Source organism: Ursus americanus, chromosome 14, assembly GCF_024610735.1.
Source record: "Ursus americanus isolate L20-20 chromosome 14, mUrsAme1.1.p, whole genome shotgun sequence".
NCBI lineage: Eukaryota > Metazoa > Chordata > Mammalia > Carnivora > Ursidae > Ursus > Ursus americanus.
This window is the reverse complement of record NC_142140.1, coordinates 58,797,203-58,814,508: the sequence shown is the minus strand read 5'-3', so window position 1 is coordinate 58,814,508 and position 17,306 is coordinate 58,797,203. Positions and strand designations below refer to the sequence as shown.

The 17,306-nt window shown below is 62.7% G+C and overlaps 2 protein-coding genes across 10 annotated transcripts in view; one reads left to right on the top strand and one right to left on the bottom strand.

Annotated features, from left to right (window-relative positions):
* DOT1L (DOT1 like histone lysine methyltransferase) overlaps positions 1-14,310 on the top strand; it is a 66,547-nt gene extending 52,237 nt beyond the window's left edge. For 4 of the 9 annotated variants that reach the window (XM_045800114.2, XM_087867429.1, XM_087867430.1 and 1 more), the window contains 9 exons: positions 97-581; positions 770-905; positions 1,262-1,408; positions 2,485-2,599; positions 3,659-4,239; positions 4,512-4,714; positions 7,245-7,309; positions 7,700-8,629; positions 9,385-14,310. In XM_045800114.2, coding sequence (XP_045656070.2) covers positions 97-581; positions 770-905; positions 1,262-1,408; positions 2,485-2,599; positions 3,659-4,239; positions 4,512-4,714; positions 7,245-7,309; positions 7,700-8,629; positions 9,385-9,923 — 3,201 coding nt within the window. In that variant the 3' untranslated portion in view covers positions 9,924-14,310. Of the gene's footprint in view, positions 1-96; positions 582-769; positions 906-1,261; positions 1,409-2,484; positions 2,600-3,658; positions 4,240-4,511; positions 4,715-7,244; positions 7,310-7,699; positions 8,630-8,727; positions 8,859-9,384 lie in introns of all 9 variants that reach the window. The other 5 variants (XM_087867427.1, XM_087867432.1, XM_087867431.1 and 2 more) reach the window with 5 other exon arrangements.
* A 562-nt stretch (positions 14,311-14,872) lies between these two features.
* Positions 14,873-17,294, bottom strand: PLEKHJ1 (pleckstrin homology domain containing J1). The gene is made up of 6 exons (XM_045800117.2): positions 17,061-17,294; positions 16,908-16,975; positions 16,593-16,659; positions 15,671-15,761; positions 15,525-15,588; positions 14,873-15,429 (listed from the first exon to the last, which is right to left on the bottom strand). Exons 1-6 carry the CDS (start codon positions 17,152-17,154, stop codon positions 15,364-15,366), a joined length of 450 nt encoding a protein of 149 aa, XP_045656073.1. The 5' UTR covers positions 17,155-17,294; the 3' UTR covers positions 14,873-15,363.
* Positions 17,295-17,306: the final 12 nt, after the last annotated feature.

The window sequence follows — 17,306 nt, the reverse complement described above, 5'->3', positions numbered from 1 at the left end:
GGTGCAGCTGGGGCCAGCTTGTCCTCGGGCCCTTGGCAGGGGTGTGAGCAGGCCTCCGCATCGAGCAGCAGGCCTGACGCTCTCCTCGCCCGACAGATAAGCATCGTGGAGCTGGAGAAGAGCCAGCGGCAGCAGGAGCTCCTGCAGCTCAAGTCCTGCGTGCCGCCGGACGATGCCCTGTCGGCACACCTGCGCGGGAAAGGCGCCCTGGGCCGGGAGCTGGAGGCTGACGCCGGCCGGCTGCACCTCGACCTGGACTGCTCCAAGTTCTCTCTGCCCCACTTCAGCAGCACGAGCCCAGAACTCTCCATAAACGGCCACGCAGCCACCTATGAGGTCTGCAGTGCGCTGAGCCGGCCCTCGTCCAAGCAGAACACCCCCCAGTACCTGGCCTCCCCCCTGGACCAGGAAGTCATACCCTGCACGCCCAGCCACAGCAGCCGCTCGAGGCTCGAGAAGATGTCGGGCCTGGCCTTGCCCGACTACACCCGGCTCTCCCCAGCCAAGCTGGTGCTGAGGCGTCACCTGAGCCAGGACCATGCGGCCAGTGGCAAGACTGCGGCTGGCGAGCTGCACCCGCGGTGAGTGCATGTGGAGCTCGCCAGCCCTGCTCTGGCGCCCGTGGGCCACCTTGGGGTCTTTTGAGTGAGCGTTCAGCGGTTTGGAAGAGATTCGGGATGTTTGCTAGGCCCAGGCCTTCAGCTGTAGGTGCAAACGCATGGTTGTGGCGGCTCCGCAGAGAAGGAATGAGGGATGTGTCTTGTTCCAGAGCTGAGCATGCCAAGGAGAACGGCCTTCCGTACCAGAGCCCTGGCATTGCAAATGGCATCAAGCTGAGCCCTCAGGACCCTCGACCTTCATCCCCCGTGGCCTTACAGATGACAGGGGAGAGGGGCGGCGAGAAGGTGAGAGCGGGGCCTAGGTTTGGGGGGGTGCACAGCAGGCGTCCTGAGCCAGGCCGTTAGGAGAGGCCACCCAGGTGAGGGCCAGGCGGAGGGCCCGAGATGCCTGGGACATGGTGCTGCAGCAGAGCCCCTGTCGGGGGCCGTTGCCGGTCAGGACAAGAAGGAGAGACACCATGGGAAAGTTACGCATGTGCCCTGGAATTTCAGGAGGAGGAGCTGTGGGGTGGGATGGGTGGGTGTCACGGGACGAGGGACCTCCTCCTGTGCTGGGAGGGTCCCCGTGGCCTTCGCGTGGTGCTCGTGGCCTGGTGTTCCTGGTCAGCAGGAGCAAAGCCAGTCTGATGGTGTGTGTGCAGGGTTTGAAGGAGCGTGCCTACGCCAGCAGCGGGGAGGCCATCACCAGCCTGCCCGTCAGCATCCCGCTCAGCACCGTGCAGCCAAGCAAGCTGCCTGTCAGCATCCCTCTGGCCAGTGTGGTGCTGCCCAGCCGCGCCGAGAAAGTGGTGAGTGGACGCCAGCCGGGGAAGGTGCCAGCCCCCTGGTGTGACTGGCCCGGGCCCTCGGGCTCCGGCAGTGTGACGTTCCCAGAGCACACGTGCGGGCAGAGAGGGGTTTCGTCTTGTTTTTTCCTTGCAAGACTTAGTTGCTTTTTGTTAGATTGCGTGCTGGTGAGTTTGGAGTGTACCGCGACGCCCCAAGACAAACAGAACCCCAAAATGCAGAGTTCATTACAGTAACATTTTCCCATTTTTATCTCAGATCTGTTTTTGTGGAAGGTGGTGTGTGCGGGTGGAGAGGGGATCAAACTCCGGATTTGGTAGAAGCGCGCAGCCCGTCCCCCTTCATCCTGCCTCCCACTTGTGCACCCGTGAAGGGCTCCGTGTCGTGTGATGTGGGCTTGGCTTTGTTTAGTTGAGAGATGATTCACACCCAGTCCACCCAGCTGAAGTGCACATTCTAGCGGCATTTAGGGTGTTCACAGAGCGACTCTCACGTCGGGGGCCTTCTGTGTCTGGTTCCCTCCCCGAGCGTTGTGGGCTCAGGGTCCATCCCCGGGGCAGCGCGTGTGGGCACCTTGCTCCTGCTCGTGGCTGAGAGACGTGCCCATGTGTGCACGGACCTTGTGTTTATGTGTTCATCTGAGGGTGGACCTTCGTTTCCACCTTCAGCCGTTTTGAGTCACGCCGCTGTGAATGTGCGTGCACAGATTTGGTATGGGTGGGTATCTTCATCCCATTCACTGTTCGAATCGCAGCTGCAGCCCCTTCCTGCCATCCCCGCTCCCTTCATCCCCAGCCTGTCTTTTGCTGTTAGCCAGAGCAGTCCTTTGGAACCAAGTCAGATATCGGCCCTTCACCTTGTCAGAACCTTCTGATGGCTACCCACAGTGCTCAGATCCTGAGCAGGTCACTTCTCCTTCTGCGCACCGGCTCTCACATGCCTGCTGTCCTCCCTGCCTCAGGACCTTTGCACATTCTGTAGTTTATGTTACACATCCTGTAGTTTATGTTCACGACTCCCTCCTTGCCCTTCGCTCTCAGCCCTGGCTCAGCTGACAGTGTGTGCTCTCTCTCCACAGAGAAGCACCCCCAGCCCCGTACCGCAGACCCGAGAGTCCTCGTCCGCACTTGAAAAGCAGATGGGCACGAACGCCCACAGTGCTGGAAGCAAAAGCCTCGCCCCAGCTCCTGCAGGTCAGAGTGCCCTTCTTGCTCCTGGGTCCATGCCCTTGCCCACAGGTGCCCACGGGGACAGCCAGCCTCTGCCGCTGCTGCTGCTGGAAAGAGAAGGAGCCAGGATAGGCCAGGGACGTGAGGACCCCAGGTCTGCCAGGCCAGGCTCTGAGCCGGCCCACCTCCTCCCGGCCACGGGGTCTGAGCTACATTAGCCGTCTGCATGCAGCACGACGAGCCCTGGGGTCAGGGGCTCTGGGCTGGGCCTCGGCACATCTCTGGAGCCTTTGGGCTGAGGCATCCTGACGTTTCATCCTTCAGTTCAGCCTGGGCAGTGTGCCCCACCCGGCTGGCGATGCCCTTGTGGAGCTCCCTGGTCTGTCGCTGGGTTCTGACTCTCCTTCAGAAACCTCTCGTTGTTGCTGCCAGAGGCCCCCGCAGGCCTCCATGCAGGGCCAGGCGCACACGGCGCCTCTGCTGCATCATGTCTCTGTCCCAACTGTTCAGCCCTGTGGCATAGGGGTGCCAGTGACCGTGTGTGGACGGGCGGCCTGTGCCAGAGAAACTCTTTACACCAGCTGCTGGCCAGGCTGCCAGGCCCACGGGCTAGTCGTTCGTTTGCCGACCTGTGTTAGCACAGGGAGGGCAGGTCCTGCCTCTAGTGTCCAGCACACCCCGTCCTCTGGGGCGGGGAGGGCTTTGCGGTGGGTGGCGTGAGGAGGGTTGGGTCTGTGCAGAAGACACGGACCTCAGTAGGGCTTTCCGTGGGCTTAGTGAGCCTCGGGGGAGGCCCCATGAAAGGGCTCCCTGGGGCGGGGCAGGGGCTGCCCAGGCCCACCTGGAGCTGTTGGGTTCCACCAGCAGCAGTCGTCGCACACCCAGACGTGGGGTAGAGCCACATGTCCTCCTGTGCACGCGGGGGCGTCCGGGGCTGGCGCAGCCGTGCCCAGTTCATTGGGGCCGGTCTCTGGTGCTCGACGGAACCACATGGAGGGCGGGTTCCCGGGTGCGGAGCTTCCTCCCCGGCTGCCGCCAAGGCAGTGGCGTCCCCCCCCTGAGAAACCCCACTCTTCCTGGCAGGCTTCTACGCGGGCTCAGTGGCCGTCAGTGGGGCCCTGGCAGGCAGCCCAGCCCCCCTTGCTCCTGGAGCCGAGCCCAGCGCCTTCGACGAGGTCTCCAGCTCAGGAAGCCTGTTCGTCAGCATGGGGTCCTGCAGCTCTACCCCACAGCACCCGCCACTGCTGCCGCAGTCCCGCGGCTCCGGCGCAGCCTCACCTGCCCATCCACTCTGCGCCAGCCCCCGGCTCAGCAGTGCCGCCCAGGGCCCGCTCCCCGAGGCCAGCAAAGGGGACCTTCCGTCTGAGGCCGGCTTCTCAGACCCCGAGGGCGAAGCCAAGAGGAGGATCGTCTTTACCATCTCAGCTGGCAGCAGCAGTGCCAAGCAGTCACCTCCCAGCAAACCCAGCCCTCTGCCCATGGGTGCCCGCGGGGACAGCGGCCAGGGCCATGGGCCGGACAGTCGCAAGCGGGGCAGGAGGAAGCGGGCAGCAGCCGGGACCCCCAGCCTGAGTTCTGGCGTGTCGCCCAAGCGTCGCGCCCTGCCGTCCGTTGCCGGCCTCTTCACGCAGTCGTCAGGGTCCCCACTGAACCTCAACTCGATGGTAAGGCGAGGGCCGGCTGGGGGGCAGGGACGCAGTGGGGAGGGCATGCCGCCTCGGCCCACGTGGCTGCATGCACGCGGCCTCCCACGTTTCCAGCCTGACCAAGGTGGCAGGGTCTCAGGAGCATAGCCGGGAGGCAGGCTTTGCCGTTCCCTAGCGCAGTCTGAGATCCAGGGCAGACCTGGGCGGGAGGGACCCAAGCAAAGCCCTTGGGTGTCGATGCTCGGGGAGCCCGTTGACAGGCTTGTGCTGTGTCTGTGCTGGTCCCTCAGGTCAGCAACATTAATCAGCCTTTGGAAATCACGGCCATCTCGTCCCCCGAGAGCCTGAAGAGCTCCCCTGTCCCCTACCAGGACAACGACCAGCCGCCCGTTCTCAAGAAGGAGAAGCCCTTGAGCCAGACCAACGGGGCCCACTACTCCCCATTGACCTCAGACGAGGAGCAAGGCTCCGAGGACGAGCCGGGCAGCGCCAGGCGAGTGGGGCCGGGTGGGGTGGGCCAGGGGTGTCCATGGGTGGGGTTTCTGGGAGGAGAAGCCCTCGTGGTGAGGTGGGCCCTTCCAGGGCAGGGTATTGGCGAAGGACAGGCAGCGTCCAGCTGCCGTTAGTTGATGGGTACCGGGGCCCTGACCGTGGCGGCTTCCCGCCTGGGGCCCCTCAGCTGCTGTCCACAGTCCCACAGAGCGGCTGTGCTCAAAGGGACAGTTTCCCCAGATGTCCACCTTTACTTGGTGAGAAAGCTGCTCGTGAAGGGCCTGGGCGGTCTTCCCACCTGGGCCGTCACAGCAGGGCCAGCCCCCTGGGCCTAGAGCCCCCAGGGCATGGGGTTGCTGTGTCTGGTCTTGGTCCTGGTGCCTACGTCATCTGGTCAGAGTAGATGGAGGGAGCGTGGGCGGCCACGCCGGAGCCGCGGGCTTGAGAGAGCAGAGTTCCCCAGTTCTTGTCGCCGCTGCACATCTGGTGTGTTTGATCGTGAATGGTGTTCCTTCCTAATAGATAACAGCTTTATTAAATCTAATTCACATCGTGCACCGCCTGTCTGGAGAGTGTAATCTAGTGGTTTTTGGTATATTCACAGAGTTGTGCAAACATCACCAGTATCAATTTTAGAACATTTTTATCACCCCAGAAAGAAGCCTGTATAGCTCCTGTCTGTCTGTGTGGACGGGACTCCTCTGGGGACCTCCTGGGAGTGGGGTCCTGTGGGATGTGACCTTCTGGGTCTGGCTGCTCTCGCTGATCCCGGTGTCCTCGGGGCCCGTCCACATTGTGGCAGGTGTCAGGGTCCGTCCACGTTGTGGCAGGCATCAGGATCCCTTCCGTTCTAGGGCTGGGTGGTGTTCCAGCATGGGGATGGACCGCACACATTGTGGTCATTCATTAGATGCTGGTGGACACTTGGGGTGTGTCCGGTGTTTAGCTAATGGGGATAATGCTGTTATGAACTTTCATATATTTATTTTTGTTTGAAAATGTTTTTAGTTGGGGCACCTGGGTGGCTCAGTCAGTTAAGTGTCCGACTCTTGATTTTGCCTCAGCTCATGATCTCAGGGTCGTGAGGTCGAGTCCCGCATCGGGCTCCCTGCTCAGCGTGGAGTCTACTGGAGGATTCTCTCTCTCCTCCCACTGCCTCTGCCCCTCCCCCTGCTCACGCACACACGCGTGCACACTTCCTCACTCTCTCTCGAATAAATGAATAAATCTTTAAAAAAAGACAAGAAAATATTTTCAATTTACCCAGGAGTGGAACTGCAGTCAGACAGTGACTGTCTTCCACAGCGGGCCCCCCCCCCGTGCTCCCCCCCATCACTGTGAGGGAGCCAGTTTTTCCACATTCTCGCTGACACCTGTCACGGTCTGTTTTTGTGTTTTATTGTAGTAGCCATTCTCCTGGATGTGAGGTGGGGTCCTGCTGTGGTTGTGCGTTCTCGCGCTCTCTGACCAGTGGCGCGGAGCGTCTTCTCATGTGCTGACGGCCATTTTGTGTCTGTGGAGAGACGTCTGCTCAGGTCCTTTGCTGTTGCTGAGTTAGAAGAGTTGTTGTGCGTTTTAGACGGGTGGTCCTTTATCTTACTGATCCGTGAATATTCTCTTCCAGTCTCTGGATTTTTCTTTTCACGTTCTTGCACGTGTCTTTGAAGGACAAAAGTATTAAATTTTGGTCCCGTCCTGTTTCTCTGTTTTCTTTCGTTGCCTGTGCTTTTGTTTTTTGTTTGTTTTTTTAAAGATTTTATTGATTTGACAGAGACAGTGGGAGAGGGAACACAAGCAGGGGGAGTGGAAGAGGGAGAAGCAGGCTCTCCAGTGAGCAGGGAGCCCCATGCGGGACTCGATCCCAGCACCCTGAGATCACGACCTGAGCCGAAGGCAGACGCTTCACCACCTGAGCCACCTGGGCGCCCCTGTTCTGCTTCCGGTGTCTCGTGTAGGCTCGTTCATCCTGTTCCTCTTAGGCTACGTAAATTATGGTTTTAAAAGTTGTGCACTCAAGTGGTTTTCTTTTGTGTTGGGAATGTCCAACTTCGTAGCGTCTAAATTCTTTTGGGCAGTTTTCTTGTGTTTCTGGAGGTCACGGTGTTCTTTGGGACGTGCCGTAAAAGTACGGACACCTAGAGCGTACGCCGTTCTGCGGTCTGGCGCTGCTGCGAGTACCGACTTGCTGTCGTGTGCCGTTCTGCGTGTCACGTAGGGGACACGCCGGCGATGGCGTAGTGCCTGTAGCTACAGCGGGCCTCTGAGGTTTGACAAAGAGCCTGGGAGGCCAGTTAGAACAGAGGCGGCCCCATGTGGGACTTGTGTGTGTCTGTCTGTGTCGGGATGTGGTGCCCCCATTCCCGAGCTCTCAGCCCCGTCCCCCATCGCTGGCAGTATCCAGCTCTGCACCAGGGCCTCGGGCTCTGCCTGGCGGTCACAGTCCCCTCTAGAGAGGCCTGCTTCCCTGCCGCCCTGGGCAGTCTGTGTGCAAACAGATTTCAAACGTCTGTCATCTCTTTTTTTCTTGATAGAATCGAGAGAAAAATTGCAACAATTTCCTTAGAAAGCAAATCTCCTCCGAAAACCTTGGAAAGTGGTGAGTAGCATGCGCCCTGCCCTGTAACTCCCAGGCTCAAGGTGACCTGGCCCCAGGGTGTGGCCTTGATACTCAGGACCAACCTTGCTGGGCTTCTAAAATTATCTCTGGGTAATGTCGAAAGCCACCCGTGTCCCCATGACGGCTGGTCTCGGTTTTGTGGGGCGGCAGTCCTGTCCCCTCCTGGGTGAACCAGGCCAGTGTCCGACACTCTCTGCTTGCACACCTACCCCCCCACCCCCCGCAGACGCCCCCCCCCCATCCCACCCTCGCCCTGCTCGACCACCTGCTCCTGCAACAGAGCACTTGTGGACTGTGGCGCACTTCCCTCAGGTGAAAGGGGGTGGCTCTGAGCCCCCAGGCCTCACCAGCTCTGCTTCTCCTTGTCAGGTGGTAGCCTGGCCGGCAGGAAGCCGACCCCTGCCGGTGAGCCCGCCAACAGCAGCAAGTGGAAATCCACCTTCTCGCCCATCTCCGACCTCGGCCTGGCCAAATGTGCCGACAGCCCGCTGCAGGCCGGCTCTGCCCTGAGCCAGAACTCCCTGTTCACTTTCCGGCCCCCCCTAGAGGAGCCCGGCTTGGCCGATGCCAAGCTGGCTGCCCACCCCAGGAAAAGCTTTCCCGGTGCGCTGTCGGGGGCCGGTGGGCTGAGCCCCAGCAGCAACCCTCCCAACGGCTTCGCCTTCAGCGGGGGCCTGGCCGCCGACCTCAGTTTACACAGCTTCAGCGATGGTGCTTCTCTCTCCCACAAGGTCCCCGAGGCCGCCAGCCTGGGCGCCCCCCTGAGCTTCCCCGCCCCGCGGGGCAAGGAGGGCAGTGCCACAGAGCCCGGCGCCTTTGTGAACAAGAGGCAGCTGGACGGACTGGGAGGCCCAAAGGGCAGGGAGGCAGGCGAGCTGGTCCTGCCGGCGTGCGGGCCCCCAGACAAGGCCTCGCTGACGCACAGCAAGCCAGGCAAGGGCCGGGACCGTGAGCCCGACTTGAAGAACGGCCACAACCTCTTCATTTCTGCCGCCACTGTGCCTCCCGGGAGCCTCCTCAGCGGCCCGGGCCTCGCCACGGCGGCGTCCTCGGCAGTCAGCGCGGCCCCCTCTGCCCAGACTCACCGCCCCTTCCTGGGCACCTTTGCCCCCGGCCCGCAGTTTGCCCTGGGTCCCATGTCCCTGCAGGCCAATCTGGGCTCGTCCGTGCTACAGTCCTTGTTCAGCTCCGTGCCAGCCGCTGCCGGCCTGGTGCACGTCTCGTCCGCCGCGACCAGACTGACCAACTCGCACGCCATGGGCAGCTTCTCCTCCGGGGTGGCAGGCGGCGCTGTTGGAGGTAGGCAGACGCGCGTCTCTCCCGTCTGACTCTCGGGTCCTGTGGGCCGCACGCCGTCGCCCTCCCGGACCGCTGGGCTAATGACAACTGCTTTACAGGTTCCCTTGCAGGGCCCCCTAAGGGGCGAGAGGCTGTGCCCACCTGTCCCTTTGGGTCCACTTTGCACCTGCCACCTCGTTCCTTTTCATGAGATGCAGATGTGCCTGTGGTGTGGGCAGAGCACTCACGCGTGAGTCGGCCTGCGTCAGGCCCTCTGGTTGTGACGGCGTCCCTTGTACCTTCAGGAGAGCTGGCGCCATGACTGGGGCTGTAGTCATGTAGTCGTGTCCGACCTGACACAGCCCGCGGGTTCCGGGCAGGCTTGGGGGCTGGCGCTGGGCAAGAGCGAGTGGCCACAGAGCCTGATGTGTGGTGGCACCGTGTAGGGGTGGAGAGGAGCCACGTGGCCGGGCTGGGCCGGGCCCGCCATGGGGTCCCAGACCTCCGCAGCTGGCTCCTTGCTGGGCACAGGCGGGCGAGGCCCTGTCTCGCGGCTGGGAGCCCGGGTGGGCGTGCCCGCAGGGGGTGCGGCCCGGCGCTGCCCTGCAGGTAAGTCGCCCCTGGCCACCCGTGCCCCCGCTGCTTGCTGCTTTGCCCCCGCCCCTGCGATGCACGTGGAGCTGTGGCCACTGTCTGCTTCCCTGTTGTTGTGTCTCTCTGCGCTTGACTGGAGAGTGCCCACCTGTTGAAGCTGAGTTTTTCTCTCCTGTTTGCAGGTGTCTTTAACCACGCGGTGCCTTCCGCCTCCGCTCATCCGTTTGGAGCCAGTTTCGGCAGCGGGGCTGCGTGTCGCAGCGCCACGCTGAGCTTAACCCCGCTGCAGGCGGTGGCCAGCGCCCCTGCGTCTTCCTTTCAGGCCCCGCCCCCGCCCCCTCCGGGGCAGCCCGCCCTCCCTGCACCCCCTCCCCCTAACGCCGCCTTGCCTCCTGCCCCCGCGCTGCTCCCGGCTAACTCTGAGCCTGTGCTTCTGCAGAACCTCGCGTCCCTCCCGGCTAACCAGGCTTTCTTACCCGCCTCTTCTGCCGCCTCTCTGCGGCCCGCTAACGCCTCTCTGTCCATCAAGCTCGCCTCCCTCCCGCACAAGGCCCCCCGCCCCTCCTTCACGGTGCACCACCAGCCCCTGCCCGGGCTGGCCCTGGCCCAGGCCGCGCCCGTGATCCCGCAGGCCAGCTCCACGGGGCCGTCTGCCGTGTGGGTTTCCCTTGGCATGCCGCCTCCGTATGCCGCGCGCCTTGCGGGGGTTAAGCCAAGATAAAGACCTTGCTTAGCTAGCAGTTCATATTCTGTAAGGTAAGGCTAGAGCCCAACCAGGGGGCCCGTACGAGACCCTGAACTGTCTGTCCTTTCTTCTGCAGAGAGTGGATGGGCCCGCAGGGCTCCGAGGAGGGGCCCAGGGGACCCAGGCTGTTCTGCCTCGGGTGGAGACGGTTGGTTCTGAGAGGTTCAAGGGAAGATAGAGCACAGGAAAGTGAGGGAAACTGGGTGGCCAGGCAGGGCTGGCTGTGGAGCTCCAGGGGGGGTGGCCAGCTCTCACTGCCTGGCCCAGCCCTTTATGGCAAAGCCCCTTGGGCCCCCGCCCAGTGGAGGTGACTGGTAGGAGGGGGGTGAGGCCGGCAGCCCAGCCCAGCCCGTCCAGCTCGAGCCTGCCATCGTTGCCCGCAGGCTTCATGTCTGCAGTGGCCAGGGGCTGGGGCCACCGGGGCAGCTCGGAGCTCAGCCTTGCTGTCTGTCTGCTCTAGGGCCCTCCCGCAGGCCGTCTCCCTGAACGCACCTTAGGGCTTTAAGAAAAGACAATGCGTAGAGGGTTGTTTAAAACTCGGTGCTTGTGCCTCGGGCTTCGGAGCTAGAGGGCCCACCTGAAGGCCCCGGGGGCCAACGGGCACAGGGCAGCGTGGTGCCGGCCACAGAGGAAGGGCTGCCTGGGCCGTGGTGGCCACAGCACAGCTCTGGCCGCTCCTAGGAGCGCGGCCCGTGCCTCGGGACTGCCAGCGCGGAGTTGGTGCAGGGCAGTGTAGGAAGGGCCCGTCTCTGGAAGCGGGTGAGGAAGGTCGTCGTGAGGCCTTCAGGGAGGGTTTCTGTCCACACCTCCGCCGGCCGCGCGTCGGCATTAGGAAGCTGGGCCCTGGTCCGGCCAGCCCAGCCGCTGCTAGTGCTGCTTGGCGTCCCTGGGGGCGAGGACTTGGGGAAAGGAAGCCAGGTGCTAACAGGGCGCTGGGGCGGGGCCGTGCTCGACTGTCTGCTGCGTGTTTAAGTGGAAACAGGCATGGGCCCGGTGGAGTCTGATGGCCTCCCAGTCAGGGTGCAGGTCGGTGGACAGCCTTACCTGAGGTTCCGGGGATAGGCCATGCCACTGTCCTGTTGGAAAAGCCCAGAGGGTAGAGCAGCTTTTGCACGCGCGGTGGCCTCACACCACCTCAGAAGGCGTTGCGCGGCCGGGACTGGCTTTGAAGAGGTCCGAGGTGTGTGTGCGGAAGCATCTGGGCATCAGACTCCCGGCCCATAGTGGGCCACCGCCTTCTGTTCCTCTGCCCTGTGGCCGTCACGCGGTCTCCCTGGGCTGGGCCGCGAGCGGTGCCTGGCATGTGGCTGGGGAGGGCCTCGGTGCCAAGGCTCCTGGGGAGGAGGGGAGGACGGGGAACTGCTGCCTCTGAGTGGACCAGGGGCGTGGCACCGGCGGTCCCTGCCAGGAGAGGCGGGGCCTGCAGCGACCACGTTCTATCTGTCCGACCGTCCGTCTGTCTGTCCATAGGCGGCTTTGGTTCCTGGCCTGGGGGAATGTTTGGGCTCCCCCGAGTGAGGCGCTAATGCTGTGCTGCCTTTCATCCCGCGCGGGTCTCCGCAGGTAACTAGGATTTCTACCTCAACCGCGAGACTATGCAAGGACGGGCTGGGCCGGCGGCCGGCCACGGGACGGCGAGGACGGACTGAGGACGGGACGAGGCTCTACTGTGAATCCGCGGTGCGCAGACCTGCGGGAGGCGCTGGGGCCTGGCTCCAGCTCGTACTGTCGATAGTTTTAGATAAAGTATTTATCGTTTTTTAAAAAGTATAAACAATTCTGACTTATTTTACTCCACCGAAGTCGTAAAGGCGACCTATTGAGAAGTGTAAATACTATATATGAGAGGATCTATATAAAGACGTCCACCCGAAGGACTGGCCCGCCGCGGACGCGCTGACCGCCGGTCCCGGTGCTATCTCGATGCAGGCCTCGCCGCCGCCTCGTCCTCTTGGTGCTGACTGGAGGTTGACCAACGCCAAAACCAGGCCGTGAGGCGCCTGCCCTATTTATTCCCGCCGCTCTTCCTATACCAAAGGCATGGCTGTCTCCAGACGGAGGGTGGCTCGCGCTGTTGTGACATTCCTCAGAAGAGGCCCTCTCCCCAGGGGGCGCCCGCCCCCACCCCATCACTGTGAACGGCTCCTACCAGACTGTTGGCCCCTCGGTCCTGGGATCAGCGCCTTTGGCATAGGAACGGTCGGCGGGCATGGGACGGTCGGACCCTCCCCGCTCCCGCGCGGACCCGCTCTGAGTGGTGCTTGAGGAAGGTCTGGTACCCGACTCCCGACGGCGCGGCCGGCTGCTGCAGCAAGCGTGTGAACTGTCGTGCGTCTCTGCTCGTCTCGGGCTCCCGCCGCGGTCACCAAAGCGCGTAGTAAGCTCACGGCACGTGGGTCGGTGACGTGGGGCAGGTCAGTCACGGGTGCCTGGTGTGTCTGTACAGAAGAGTCACGCTGATGAGTGACAGTATTTTATAGAGATGTGATGAAAATTTATAAATTTCATAGACTTGACTTCATTTATTTTTAGATTGTATAAAGAACAGTAAACTAAAGAAAGAAAAGTGAGGGGAAAACCTTTCTATTTATTCAAGTGCACACAGTGGCATGGGCCCAGGGCCAGCCCTCCACCCCGGACTCCGTGACTGCGGTTCCTGGGGCGGAGTGGACAGGCCCCGCGCCCCGCCCAAGCCCCTCCGGCCAGTCTGTGCTGCTGCTCCATCTCCACCCTCCCCATCCTGGAGCAGCTCTGATGGTGCTTGGGAGTGAATGCACTGGGGCGGGGGCGGGGGGGGGGGGCAGGTGGCCCGGGCAAAGCCAGGAGAGCTATTCCAGATGCTTCCACAGATTGCCAGCAGGGCTCTCCAGCCCCTGCAGTATAGTAGTCTGCCCAGTGTTGTGTATGTCTGCGGTCTTTAAAAGGGTGTGTCCAGAAGCCCCCAGCCCCCTGAAAGGGCCAACATCAGCCAAGGTCCTGGCAGGGGGACCTAGACCCCAGGACGGGTGCTCTAGGAAGGGCCGAGTTGAGTCGGTGCAGGCCGAGCCCTGTCCTCAGTGCTAGCACCCCCCAAGGAACACAGGGAACTTGCCTCTTTCCAAAGGTGGGCTGTGCATAGGGGTTTAGCCCATTGCTCAGTAGAGGCCCTGAGCTCCTGGCTGCCCAGGAGGGTCAGCGTGCTGGGCCGGCCCGGCCCTGCTTCCTGCTGATCCCCAGGGGCAGGTCCAGCTCTTAGGTGGGCGGGCAGAGGCCTTGAGGCCCTCAGGCCAGAGAGGGCCACTGCAGGACCCTTTTCTGCCAGCAGCCGCCTCCTCAAGGCAGACCAATCTGCGCGGGGTGGGTCTGGCCATTGGCTCCATTCTGGAAGTTGGCCGGAGCCCTGGTTTCCGCAGGCAGGGGCCTGCCAGAGCCCTGCTTTCCTGCGTGCCCTGGGGGTGACGCCCCTGGCCCAGAGCAATAGTTGAGGCAGAAGATGGTGCTCGTGATGGGTTCTTGAAATTGGCCCATCCTTCTGTAACTGGCTGCCCTGGCTCCCTCCCTCTGGGTTGGTGCTCCTGGCGCATGAAGGTGCTGTGCCCCACCCCTTTGAACCCCAAGCCGTGGCCCCCAGGACATGGCAGTGTTTGCTCGGCCTGAGAGGGTCCCCCCCCATGCCCCCGTGTCAGGCGCACAGGCCTCCCTAAAAAGCTACAGGGTGGACAGTGGAGAGGTCACAGCACGAGTCCCCAGTGTAGAACACAGCAACCCTGTCCACACACACATCACTTCAGGGAGGGCCCGCATGGTCACTCACGTGGGGCTTCCTGCTGACGTGCCATACGGAGTCTCCCAGCACAGATGCTCGTGTGCCGATGGGCACGACGGTGTCTAGGCGACAGCATGTCTGGAATCACCCCACAGTGGCCAGGCTGTCCCGGGCAGGAGGAGGGGAGGCAGTGTGTTGGTGCAGAGCGCCCCGGGGCTACCGCCAACCGCGGGCAACTTCAGGGAAGTCTGCTAGGCCGCAGGTGGCTCGGCTCAGGAAAACCTAACCGTGAACACGGCCCTCCCGGGGCAGCTCGCCGTCTCTTGCAGCTATGGACCGTGATTTACCCAAGGCTCACGTGCCCCTCTTTACCCGCCCGCCCGCGCTCATTCCCGCGGCCCAGCCACACTGGTTTGTGTCCCACGTCTCTCGACCTTGGTTTGTAACTCAGACGGGGCTTTGCTTTGTGTTTCTGGCAGACTGTGTCTCAGTTGGGGGTGCAGGCATGGCCTGTCCCTCCCTGGGCTGCTGGCTTGACCCTCCTTTCCTAAGAAAACCTCAGTGCACTCTGCGTTTCCATCTCTAGGCACTGTAATAAAATATTTGTTTTCACTTGAACCTCGTCTGCTGGCAGTGTTTCTAATGATGCAGCAAGGGGGAGCCATGAGGGCCAGGGCTACGCTCACCATTCCCCAAGTGCGGAGGACAGGGACTCCCGCAGAAGCCTGGTAAGCTCCTTAAGGCAGTAAGGCAGCCACGTGACCATGGCAGCAAGCACCCTCCTCCGGGAGGCTCAGCCCCTCCCGTGCTTACACCTGATTAGGTCAGGCCCACCCCGGATGCCTCCTTTTTTTTTTTTTTTATTAAAAATAATTGATTTAGGACTCTAACATTGGCAAAACCCTTTCCAAGGTCCTGTACTCAAGGGGAGGCCTAGGACCTTGGATCACAGGTCATCTTTGGGTTCAGTCACACCACCCTTCTGTTGTCCCTTGGAGCCTGTCAACACCCCAGTCCCAGGCTCCCTGCCTCTCCGTGGTCTGGTTCTAGGTCTCTGTACCTCTACTGGGGCAGCCCAGCCCTTCCTCCTGGGCACTTAAACCTCCAAGCTGGGGAGGACTGCCGTCCCATGGAGGCCTGGGAGCCAGCCCCTCCCTGCATTCACTGCAGCACCATCCCCTGTGGAAAAGAGGTCCCTTTATTTGAATACAACAAGCACACTGGCCTTTGAGTGAAGGCTGCCCAGCTCCGCCCAGAGGCGTCTGGCCAGGGCCTGCCCCATCAGCAGGAGTAGAATTCACAGTGGCTCCAGGAGGCATGGCCTCCACGCCCTTCACAGCATTGTCTAGCTTTGTATATTCAGCCTGCACAGGGCAGGAGAGCTACACCAGCCTCAGAAGCCGCCAGGCCACAGACGGATGTGCCCAAGGGGCTGGGCACAGCTTCTAGGAGTGGACACTCATCCCCCGGTAGCAGCATGGGGCACCAATAGGTGCCAGACCAGTCCGGGGGTAGGGGGGTGGGTTACTGGAGTGTTTCTCCAACCTGCCCCTGCCCACCCCCACCAATCTTGGGCTTTTGAAGTCCTTCAGGCAAGCACGTGCTGCAGCAAATCCAGGCTTGACCAGGAAAGCCAGGGCCTGGAGAGGGTAGGGAGGGCTTGTTCCAGACTCAGGCCTTCAAGCCACCCAGCTGGAACCTGGCCTCCTCAGATATGCCGAACTGCTCCAGGGGATCCTGTGTGGGTGAATGGGCAGCATGAGCCCAGGCCCTAGAGGCCCACACCCCTGGCTCCACCCCCCCGCCCCCCCCCCCCCGTGCCCTCTGTGCACCTTGCCAGTCATCTTCTGGATCTCATTCCTGTAGAATATGAGGCTTCTCCGCATGAACTCGTAGCTGGGGGAGAAAGTGGTGTATGCTCACAGAGCCCTGCTGTGCCCCCCTCAGCCCCCCCCCCCCCCGCAGGCCCACACCCCACCTGGCTCGACGCAGAGCCCCCATCCACTCCTGACATTGCTCCTCACTGCAGCATTCAAAGTGGTACTTCCTCTCCGGGTCCTCCAGGAAGCCTGCAGAGGGAGCAGCCCCCCGGTCTGTTCTCACTCACTGCCCCCCCGCAAAGCCCACCACAGGCCTCAGCTACCTGTTGCCTCTGGCCAAAACTGGCCCTTCCTCTAGTCTAAGCCCAGACTCATCTCTTCCTACCAGCTGAGCTGTGGATTGAACTGTGTCCTCAAAATGGTATATTCAAGTCCTAAGCCCTAGAACCTGAAAATATGGCCCTATCTGGATACAGGAGCGTTGCAAGTGTAATAATAGGAGATGAACCCAGCTGGAAGAAGGTGGCCACCAAACCCAATCCCACTCGTGTCCTTATAGAAAGGAAGATGTGCACACAAACACGGCGAGGGTGAGCCATGCGGACATGGAAACTGCAGGAATGATTCTACAAAGGGCAAGAGCGCCTGGCCCTGCTGGCGACCCCCAGGAGCCAGATCGCCTGGGAAAGTTTCCCCTGGCAAGGAAGCACCCCTGCAGACACCCTGTTGTCGGACTTCTGCCCTCCTGGACTGGAAGAGTACGCGTTTCTCTCGTTTATGCGCACACCAGAAAACCAGCACAGACTCCAGCAGCCTCTGCGGACTCGACGCTCTCAAGACGACCCCAGAGGGTCCTCCGCAGCGCCCAGAACCGGGCCGGGCACCGAACGACGCAGTGCTCCCCAACACGAGAGAAAGTCCTAGCGGATCTGCGGCGCAGCTAGGAAGTGGTTGCGCCCGAGGGGGGCGGGGGGAAGAGCCCGGCTCGCCCTCCCGCCGCCCGGGGCAGTGGACTTTACCTCCGCGCACACAGACGCGGCGGCAGGGACCGGGAGGGGCAGGGCGGGGCCCAGCACTCACTGATGGAGAAGCCGCTGGGCTCCTCCTGGGTGACTCTGCAGCGCTCCAGCAGCAGGGCTCCGACAGGCTGCGGGCAGAGAGGCGCGAGGGGGCCGGTGAGGGCGGGCCTCCGCGGGGACTCCGGCCCCCAACTCGGCCCCGCGCCCCCAACCCGCCCCGCCCCCCGCCGGGTCACCGACCCGACCCCCGCCCGGCCCCGCCCCTGCCGGGCCAAAGCCCTGGCTTCCGACGCGCCCCCGCCGGGCCACGGCCCCTCCCGCCGCCGGGCCCCCGACACCCCCCCGGCCCCGCCCCCCACCGGGCCCGTCGGCCTACCTCGGCCTCGTCCGTCCGAAAATAGAAGAGGAAGTTGACCACCAGTTTCACCAGCCGCCGCTTCAGCACTGCGGGCACAGGGCGGGCTCACACGGGCTCGGCGGCCGCCCACCCCCACCCACCCGCTCGGCCGCCTGGCCCCGGCCCGCTCACCGCTGCCTTTCTTGGGGCCCCGCATGCCCAGCTCGGCCGCCAGCTCAGCCGGCTGCCGGGACAGCGCCTGCAGCTCCTTCTCGTTGTAGCGCATGGCGCTGCCAGGACCCCAAACGCGAAGAGCTGACCGCGCCCTCCCGGCCGCCGTCCCCAATCGCGCCAAAAAAGTCCCACAGCGCCGTCCCGGAAGCACCACCGCAGCCACTGCGCTTGCGCGCTTCCAAACCACACATCCCGTGGATGGCC

Coding starts and splice junctions, on each gene's coding strand:
- PLEKHJ1 (XM_045800117.2), bottom strand. CDS start 17,154: ATGCGCTACAACGAGAAGGAGCTGCAGGCGCTGTCCCGGCAGCCGGCT. Junction 16,660..16,907: donor TTCGGACGGACGAGGCCGAG/GTAGGCCGACGG, acceptor CTCTGCCCGCAG/CCTGTCGGAGCCCTGCTGCT. Junction 15,430..15,524: donor TCCAGAAGATGACTGGCAAG/GTGCACAGAGGG, acceptor TCACCCACACAG/GATCCCCTGGAGCAGTTCGG.